The sequence below is a fragment of the Astatotilapia calliptera genome, chromosome 4 (assembly GCF_964374335.1).
Source record: "Astatotilapia calliptera chromosome 4, fAstCal68.1, whole genome shotgun sequence".
NCBI classification, from domain to species: Eukaryota; Metazoa; Chordata; class Actinopteri; order Cichliformes; family Cichlidae; genus Astatotilapia; species Astatotilapia calliptera.
This window is the reverse complement of record NC_137425.1, coordinates 20,248,518-20,259,036: the sequence shown is the minus strand read 5'-3', so window position 1 is coordinate 20,259,036 and position 10,519 is coordinate 20,248,518. Positions and strand designations below refer to the sequence as shown.

General features: G+C 35.6%; 1 protein-coding gene across 1 annotated transcript; it reads right to left on the bottom strand.

Annotated features, from left to right (window-relative positions):
* Positions 1-4,158, bottom strand: cabp5b (calcium binding protein 5b). Its single transcript, XM_026165312.2, has 6 exons — positions 3,937-4,158; positions 2,998-3,028; positions 2,763-2,906; positions 2,146-2,255; positions 1,844-1,991; positions 1-1,390 (listed from the first exon to the last, which is right to left on the bottom strand). Exons 1-6 carry the CDS (start codon positions 4,132-4,134, stop codon positions 1,362-1,364), a joined length of 660 nt encoding a protein of 219 aa, XP_026021097.2. The 5' UTR covers positions 4,135-4,158; the 3' UTR covers positions 1-1,361.
* Between the last annotated feature and the right edge of the window lie 6,361 nt (positions 4,159-10,519).

The following is a 10,519-nucleotide window of genomic DNA, read 5'->3' as shown; positions in this document are numbered from 1 at the left end:
GAAACAGCCGTCCTTCAGAGGTTTATTACAGATTTTTCAATCTTGACTTTGAAGAGAAAAGATGCTGAATGATTTTTACCCAAGTCATCGCTGCAGAGAGAAAAATGGGATACAACAACTTCAACCTTTACACAACCTGCAGTCTGGAATAAAATATTTTTGAGAATACTGTCTATTTGCCATAACAGGCTGATCATAGTCCTGATCATAGAGGAAATAACTTCAAGCTGTGACTGTCAGTAAAGAACATATCACCCATCCCAGAGTAACATCTGTGCCCTGTTCTTCTTTTTCCCAATACAGCTGAGCCTGACTGAGCTCATGAGAGCAGACAGCAGACAGTGGAGACACAACCAAAGAGCAAAACATTACAACAACATGTATAAATAATACTCATCATTCAATAAATATCACATTTTTTTTTACACATATACAAAACATTGTATTAATTATGTTAATTTGGTCATGGAAAATGATGATTATTAATTTTTGTAACTATTTTGTTTCAGATATTAATTTAAAGGTGCCAAAGCAAAAAAACCAAACAAACAACAAAAAACAAAAACAACAAAATATATATATATATTTTTTACAATGGTGCATCTCTACCACAATCATCACATATGTTTTAATTATCTCACATGTCACAGAGCAATAAAGAAACCTAATCTCTGATGTTTTATCCAAATAAGGCAAGAACACAGCACCACTTAGACTACACCTCCTGTCTGGTGATTAGCAGTAAAACTGGGGAAATGCATGTATCTGTTCAGGGAATACAATAATTAGCATGTCAGTAAACTCCACTGCTAAGTTAAACTGCAAATCAATGACCTTTTGTAGTTTGACATGAATTGCAATCCTTTTTCTGAGCCAAAAACAAGAATTTCAGCTAAACATGCAGAACTAATATAGGTGAAAATGTCCAGGAAGGAATTCATGCAATGTAAATCACTTCCAGCATGAAATATCGGTATGCACCGCAGCCCACCAAGTCTGTCCAGATCATAAATTAACTTAATATACTGTAGAGTTGCTATTTTTAATATTTTATATTTATTTATAAATTTTAAAAATCAAACAATGACACAGATACAACCTGTCATTTTTTTTAACTTGGACACGTTCAGGGCATTAAGAAAGAAGGGGACAAGTGACAAATACACAAAATCAGGTCTGGCTTTCTAGAGCTAACAAATTTTGACAATAGCAAATCCATAAATTAATAAGTAAGATTTAAAAAAATAATGAGTGCCACATATTCTAGCAGTGATGCAGGAGCCCATTACCAGAAATTACAAAATAACAATAACAGAAAACATAATAAAAATACATCTGCTCCTTTCTTCATTCCTTTGTTCTCATTTCTGTGACATCATTTTCACAAACTCTGTAAAGAAAATAAACATAGTTTCTATAAGCTATGTTCTTCTTGCTCCATAAAGCTACAAATATTTATTCATTCTTATGTAAATGTTGCAGCCTTGCAGCAGCATTATTGATGACATAGATTTGCCAGCAAGATTGAAATATCGGTAAATACGTGTGTAATAAGTTTTTCTACCGAGGACTGTCACAGTATTAGGAAGACAAATTTTGAATATGTTTTTGTCACAACAACAAAAGCTTAAGTTAAACTAATTTCCTTTTCCTTGAGGTGAGTGTTGTTATAAATTGGCACTATATCAGTTAAAACTAAGCTGAATGCACAACTTCTTCTTTCTTTAAGTTTCCTGTTTCACAGTTATAGTAATAGTAATATTATTATGTGAGGCAACACAAAATAATATAAAAAGTTGCTGTAAAATGAAATTATTTTTTGTGGTCTGTTTGTTTAACTTACCCTCAAAGTCAACTGTTCCATCACCATTGTTGTCAGCCTCCTTGACCACTGCATCGATTTCATTTTTGCTGGTTTGTTTGCCCAACAACTTCAACATAGCATGTTTCATCTCATCAGAAGTGATAGCACCATCGCCATCTAAATCAAACTGCAGAAAAGAGGAAGAAGCCATCCAAATATTGCAAACCTTTTAGAGTTCTGCTGCATGAGTTTCATGCTCTAACAAAGTTTTTTAAAGTAAGTTAATGCACTGTCCACCATGGGGTGCCAAAGACCACAAAGTGAGTCAAAGGTGTGCTTACCTCTTTGAAAGCATCTTTGAGTTCCTTCAAACCAATCATCCCTGCAGTTTCATCCAGAAGCTTGGGGGTCATTAGGTCGACAAAATCCTCAAAGTCCACCCGCCCCCCAACTGCAATAAGATTTCGATAACATAGTTTAAGCAGGGCATTTGTCTTCCTGTGATGATGGACTAGAATGAAATACTTTACAATAGTGTTTCTATGGGTTTCATAAATGTCCATATGTACACACACTGACATAGAATGAGCCAAATGATCATAAAATGCATTATGATGACTAATGTTATTATACCCATATGAAACAGGAAATGTCAGCTTTAATGAACCATTTTCAAGTCAAGTTTCCAGAAACTTTAAGAAGAAATGATGCCATGTTTCTATTTGTGTTTGTAGAAAAATAATAAAAGAAAAAGCGAAAAACAAAAACATAATCAACAAATATGGGAATTTATTACATATTTAAAAAAGTCAAATGTGTGTCACAGAAAAAAAGGTGTTTTTTAATGTCACTGTTATATTTGTCTGTATTATTCTTCATAAAATGTGATAGTTAGACTTCGTTTTCTTCAGTTAATAAACTGTAGGTTTTAGTTTTACTTTGTTGTCACATTACTCACGGTTCATGTTGATGTTTTGGCTCAGTTCTATCAGCTCCATTTCAGTTGGCATATAACCCATGGTCCTCATCAAGTTCCCCAAGTCTTTACAGCTTATTAAGCCATCCTTGTCCTTATCAAACTCTACAAAAGCTTCACGTAACTCTGTGGAGCATACAATTTGAGGAAAAGTGAGAAATGTAAAGAATTATACAACCCTTTATAAAGTAAATATGAAAGCTTAACATATAATTACCTTCTATCTCATCATGTGTAAGTGCTCTTGACTGCAAAACAGTTTAAATGAAAATGATATTAGTAATGCTTCAGTAGTGCCACAAATTTGACCTATTTGGTAAACATTAGCCTCAATGAAGCACTCTTCATCTGTTGTTCTTGGACAGATGTTACCAAATCACGCAACACATTCTCATCCCTGGGGACAAACGACTCTTTCTAAAAGTAACAGTCATGCATGCTGTGCATTTCTGCAATGCTCCTTAAGCTCTGCATATATAATCATGTTCCCTGTATAATAAGAACACCCATAACACATTAGCTGAAACTGCTTTTTTTCAATGACTTTAAGATCTGTAAGTGTGTATAACTTATTTAAACATTACTGCAATAAAATATTGTAAGCTAAGAAGTGAGAGGGAGTCATTGTCACTCAGACATGATAAATGAAAATCTTTAATACAATTGTGTGAGTGAAATACATTCATAGTTGTTTATGTAATTATACTTTTGTCTGGGATATTCTTCTAACAGTTGCTATCTTTATTCCTGAATGGTACATTTTTAGCATGTATTATTATGTTCATATACACCCTTGCATGGCATGTTCTTTAGCTACAGCATCTATCTGATCAAATTTCCTGTGTAGAATGTCCTGTGTAGATCATAGCCTTTATTTGGTAAAGCTATGCTTGTTAGAATTATGTATAAAGTGTCTTATTACTATGAAATTAGAAAATGTATTCAAAGAAAATGAGAGAAAAGCATCCTGGTGAGGAACCAAGCAAAAATCGGCCTTACAATTAGTTCTTTAAGCCTGTTTCCTCATTAGCTGAAAATTCTACGATATAAGAATTACCATAGGAACCAAAACAACTATTCCAAAAAAAAAATGAATTTCTGTTGACAGAGAAAAAGAAGAGAAATTTGAATAGACTGAAATCATATGTTTACTTACATGTCTCCTTTTGCCTCCTTTGAGAAAGATGCAGGGCTGTTTAAGACTCATGATGCCAGATTCAGTCAAGATCCCCGAGCTATGTGTATTTGTGAATTTCTTTCTTATAAAACTATAAATTCCTTCTGTTTTTAGTGTGAGCGAGTGAGAGTATGTGTGTGTGTGTGTGTATGAACTGAGATCAGCTGCGGTCCACATACGCCAGATGAGGCAAGGGATGTCTCATATGGATTATCTCTGCCGCTTTGGTCTGGAAAAGAAAGATAGGCTTAAATGCTGTGCATATAGACAATTTCACATATGTGTTCAAATGTTACCCTAATAAGCTTTTTAATTTGTTACATCAGTTTTACTATCTACAATCTGCTTTCATTACATATTTAAAAATAGAAAAAAAAGGTTTCTTATATGACCCCGCAGTTAACGCTTAGGATTAGTCATAGTCTCTACATGCAAACAATCAGCGAAAACAAAGAATCGCTGTGACTCTTACATGCTTTATATGAGAATACAGCAGTGTCCTGTTATATGACCATATAAACCAATGCTTTGTCAAAATTTTATGTGTGTAACGTCGTCAATCTGCATCATATTCTTAAGTCTTAACTCATAAATACACATTATTTGCTGCATCACATAATTTTAAATAAATAAGCACGTGACCAATGTGACGCCTCAAAATAAATACAGGAAAATGAGATTGTGGCAGCTAGCTCAGGCATCAGATATGTATTTAAAATTATACTTGTTTATATAACAGATTAACTGTATTCACCACATAAAATTGTCTTTGTGTAGTTATGTCATGTCCTGATGTCTTTTGTAAAAACTATTAATGAAATGAATATTAATCAGGGTTACATCATCCTCATGCTTGTAACATTTTCCAAATTGTTAAGCAGTAAATAGGTTTTGCCCATAATGACGCCAGACAAGAAGGACTGCCAGTAAGTTGGGTACCTAATAACCATCACTTTGTTAATAAAGACTTTTTTCTTGAGTTTCTCCTGATGTAATCAAAGTACCTTAAGTGGTAGTTTGTGTCATTGGATTTGTCCTTTTCTCCTTATTCATCATAAGTACAGGCTGGGGATTAGGAGAAACTGGTCAAAATTCAGCTGTTCATTAAATCATTTATTTTTAATGGAACAAAAATAAATATTAGGCTTGTGGGAAGTGAGGTAGCAAACTGAACATGTTTGTTAGTGAAAGCAGAAAGACAGGAATAAATTCCATGCAACATTTAGCTGCATTTTTATTTATATGACCCAGACAAATCTGCCCCTCCCACTTAAGATCTGAGAGCAGATATCCAGATGGTAAACTGGATATTTCTGCCCTGCTGTTGACTGGATGTTTTCCTTCATTAAAGCAACTGCGCTCTCTGGAAGAGTGTATGTGTGACAGAGCAAATGCTGTGTCTCGATCAAAAGCCTGCGTATATGTGTGTGTGTGGAAATGAGTGAATATGGCTTGTACTGTAAAGCACTTTGAGATAAATGTGACTGTAGTATTGTCACAATGGCCAGTGAGTCTTGAAGGTTTCCTGTTTTCTTGTTTTTTGAAACATGCAGTATCATCTTTAGAGACTTACTGCCCCGTCTCTACATACCTCTGGGACCACAGCTGTAGATGTGAAACTGCTTTAAAAAACGATCAGCACTACAAATACAAGTTCTTAAAACAGAAGGCACACGTTTCACTGCACACATTTGAATGTCAGCAGGTGTCCAGGCCTGAAATGGTGAATACACTGTATGCAAACATAATCATAAGAACAAACAAACACTGACAAATCTAAAGTTTTAATGCTTTTTTCTTTCTGTAGGAGACAATTTCTAGAAATGTGGTGTTTAAATGTATTTTTTCTTTTATTTTTTAATCTTATGGCTCATTTTGATGATTAAAGATGCTTGACTAATGATGAAAGACAGAAATGTTTTGCATATCATAGTTAAAATATCAGCAAGGCATGAAACTGAAATTTAACAAGCACAACCAAAAACATGTGCAAATGTGATTTTTTTTTAGTTTGAAACTTTTTTTCCCCCCACTATGCAAACTCACATCTTCCTGTGCAGATTAGGAAGGAGTAATAAGAAGCAGTTTAAATCTGGTTCACAGAGGTCAGAACTGAAACAGAATTAAACACCCGCAGTAGTCTGTCAGGATTTGAATCACAAATAATATGACTGTGTTTCCAAAGAAGCTGAGTCACTGTAGAAGATATAAATCATTCTCAATTGTTCATAAAGAAAGCCTGCATTGGGTGCTATAAATAATATACCAATTTTCAGATAATTCAAGTCCTCCTTTGAGTGTATGCTTCAAATTTCTCAGAATATAACAAACAGACAATAACGCAGAACTAATTACAAAGAAACAATGCTGCTCTATTACGTGGAGACAATGCTGGTACATGTGATGTCCATGAATTTCTGTGCTTTTCAGTACAGAATCATGTCCTCATTCAGTGCCACCTGCTAACTGTTTTTGTCCCTTTTGTACAAAAATGTCTTCAATTTCTCTGAAGTGTTTATTGATTGTATATTACAGATAAAGGAAAATGCTTAATGTGAATTGAATTTGCCAAATTCACACATTAGTGAGACCCTCCACATCTTTACTTAGCCTCTCAAGGATGTTCTTTTTATACTAAGCTATTGTTACTGATGAACGTCATTAGTTAAATGTTCCACTAGATGATTTTTTTATTAGCATTACACACCTTCTCAATTGATTAGTTGCCCCTGTCTCAACTTTTTAAAAATTAAATGATCTTTGACCATGACTACATGAATGATCCAGCAATGGCCTCTTATCTTTAAAAAAAAAAGTCAAATAAGGTGCATAAGAAGGTGGTTTGTACTGTCACCTTACTGCAAGAAGGTCCTGGGTTTGTATCCATGTTGGGCCTTTTCTATGTGAAACTTGCATGTTCTCCCTGTGCCTGTGGGTTCTCACCCTGGACTTCTACTTCCCCTCACAGTCCAAAGAGATGCTTTTCATGTAAACTGATTATTCTAAATCCTCAGGATGACAAACACACTGACTTCTTTCTGCCATGTGAGTGCTTCTGCTTCTTCGCTATGAAGAAACACTGTCTCTGCTGTGTATTACTGTTCCAGAGACACATTAAATTAATCAAATCCTGATGCAAATGCAAATGTGTGAAGTGTACTTCTGTCCTGCTGACCCATCTTATACTTTGTGTTGATCATCAGAGCAGCAGTGGAGAATCTTCAGGCTCAGGATGACAAACACACTCATTCTGCTGCTGTTTGCTTTCTTTCCGCCATGTGAGTGCTTCTGCTTCTTACTGTTCCATCATTAACCAGGAAAACTGTGTCAGTCAGGTGTTACAGGTCAGAATTTGGAGTCCATTCCTTCCAGTCCTGTAATGAAAAGGCCCGGGGAGACTCTCAGTCTCTCCTGCAGGGGATCTGGTTCTGAATTTACCTGCTGTGCTATGAGCTGGATAAGACAACAACCAGGAAAAGGACTGGAATGGATAGGAAACCTTCCAGCAACAACAAATATGCGAGTAGTTTGAGTGGACGTATAGAAGTCAGTAGAGATGACAGCAACTACATAGTGTATCTGAGGCTTTCCAACTTAAAGCCAGAGGACTCTGCTGTGTATTACTGTGCCAGACACACAGTGGTTTAAGTAATGAGAGGCTATATAAAACCTTCAGCCATACAGTTTTACAGGAATCTACAGTGGGCAGTAGATGATCAAGAATATAATGTTCATCTCACTGACATGATAATGCTTGTGATTCTTCCACGTGTGAATACAAATTTAAAAAATGCAATAACCTCTAACAAACATATCAGAGAATAAATGTATAAATACATTTAAACACTAGCAATCAACCATCAATATTTTGAGTCTACCTTGAGTCTGTATGTTTCAAGAACATAGCTTTAAAAAACATGTGTTTGTTTTTTATTTTGAGATAGAGAACTTAGTTCAAGTATTTTACTTGTCTCTTTCCTAGGTGTTCCAGAGAAAAGGATGTTGATCCTCAAACAGTGAATAAAAGCAAACACATCTGGAAGTATTTAAAACATGCTTTAGTCAGAGAGTTTATCAGTGCAAGAGACAACAGCAGGGTCAAACAGTCATTTCCCTTTTTCCTAAACATTTTCCTTGAAGCTTTCATGAGGAGGACCAACGATGAGAAAGAGGAAAAACATTGACATACAATCCACATACACTACGCTACTTTACTTTCGTATTAATGAACAGTGTTGATGTGGATCTGCTGTGGTGAATATACAAGTTTTGAAATGTAGCATACAACAACGGTGTTTCATATAGATTTCTTCATCAGATTCAGTATAAGAGAACACGGCACCAGAAGAAACCCAAACTGAACTCTACTGAAACAGCAAAGATGATGTTTGTAGTATAATTTTTAAAGAACTGGGGCAAAGCATACCTGGATCAACAACTTAAAGATGAAACCTTCAGCAGAACCAAAGTCAGAGACGGCAGCTCTCTGTTCTGACTGAGTGGCGTGACTAAAAAGCAAAATCACCAGACACAACAGAAGCAGCATGGTGTATCTGAGACTATCCAGTGTAAAGCAAAACCAACCACAGTAACACAAATCATCAGGAGATATAAACATGAACCTGAACACTCTTAATATGAAACCACCAGAATAGGAACCCTCAGAACACTCATCATCATCATCATCATCATCATCATTTATTTATTTATATAGCACTTTAAAAACACAGTGCATTGTACAGCAGGTAGATGAGGAACAATGAGGAAAGAGTGCAGTCTGCCCAGGCCTTTTCACTACAGGACTAGAAGGAATAGAGGCCATAGTCTGACATGTAACATGAAAACAGATGAGCCACCAGAAAGAGAGATCAAAATCAAAATGTTCTGGCATCAGTGACTGACCAACAGTAAACGTGTCCTGGTAAAAGATGAAACAATAAGAAGCAGAACAAATGCAGTGTTCTGTCAGGATTAGAATCACAAATAGACCTTTGTTTCAAAAGAATTGAAACACTTTATAAATAGAACAACATTGTTTTTTCAAATCATTTAAACTCCTTTTTTTTTTTTTTAAGTAAAAACATCATTACTACTCCATAACTTTTATAAAATTTAAGAGTCAGGCAATTAAACTGACTCTATCACAAAGGGAGAATGTTGCTATATTACATGGAGACAAATGTTGCTACATAAAAGCTTGTGCTGAGAGATACCTGCGGCTCTCCTCGATACTATGTTCTTATTTTCTTTAATTCAATTCAATTCAATTCAATTCAAACACTTGGCCAGTACTGTATCATGTCCTAATTCAGTGCTGCCTGTCTGAATGGATGTTTACTTATACTTTTCTTTTACAAGTAGAACGTGAAAGAGAGTGTGATAATTACTATGTGTTTATCTTTTTATGGTCGAGTAAATCTTATAAAATATAACTACTGACTGTGAGGGAGTCGTATTATTTCTTCTGATATATATTATAGTTAGAAAAATATAATAATTAAAAAAGAAAACTGGATATCTGTGTTTAAAATGTCCTAAATGAAGGCAACATTAGATTCAGTGATAAGGAATAACAGCACCAGAGCCACACCTTCTTCATTAAATCCTGATGCAAATGCAAATGTGTGCAGTGTACTTCTTTCCTGCTGACCCATCTTGTACTTTGTGTTGATCATCAAAGCAGCAGTGGAGAATCTTCAGGCTCAAGATGACAAACACACTCACTGTGCTGCTGGTTGCTTTCTTTCTGCCATGTAAGTGCTTCTGCTTCTTCACTATGAAGAAACACTATGTCAGCCAGTCATTGAAGAACATCATTTCTGTTTTCATCTCCCCAGGTGTTACAGGTCAGAGTTTGGAGTCTGTTCCTTCCAGTCCTGTAATGAAAAGGCCTGGGGAGACTCTCAGTCTCTCCTGCAGGGGATCTGGTTCTGACTTTACCTGCTGTGGTATGAGCTGGATAAGACAACAACCAGGAAAAGGACTGGAATGGATCGGGGTTGGCCACAGACCTTCCAGCAACAACAGATATGCGAATAGTTTGATTGGACGTATAGAAGTCAGTAGAGATGACAGCAACTACATAGTGTATCTGAGCCTTTCCAACCTAAAGCCAGAGGACTCTGCTGTGTATTACTGTGCCAGAGACCCACAGTGGTTTAAGTAATGAGAGAGGCTTTACAAAAACCTTCAGACATACAGTTTCACAGGGATCTACAGGGGGCAGTATATGACCAAAAATCTGATGTTCAACTCATTGTCACAATAACACCTGTGATTCTACCATCTGTAAATACTAGGGGTTCGATTACTTTGGTGTCACGGTTCGATATTTTTTCGATACAAAAAAAAATGTTCATGCCTTTTTAATTTGTCATTTATTAAAATTATAAATATATATTTTAACACAAAAGTACAGTTTTTAAATTTAACCCTAACCCTTGTGCGTGTTGTTTTTTAGCTCGTCATATTGCAGCCACAGAAATTCTTTTGTCCATGAAACCATAAAGCTGCACTTTCTTTTTGCCTTATAGTCTGATTTGTCATAACTTCTCCGTTTTGT

Coding starts and splice junctions, on each gene's coding strand:
- cabp5b (XM_026165312.2), bottom strand. CDS start 4,134: ATGTGGACCGCAGCTGATCTCAGTTCATACACACACACACACACATAC. Junction 2,907..2,997: donor TACACATGATGAGATAGAAG/GTAATTATATGT, acceptor TATGCTCCACAG/AGTTACGTGAAGCTTTTGTA. Junction 2,256..2,762: donor CCAAAACATCAACATGAACC/GTGAGTAATGTG, acceptor ATCTTATTGCAG/TTGGGGGGCGGGTGGACTTT.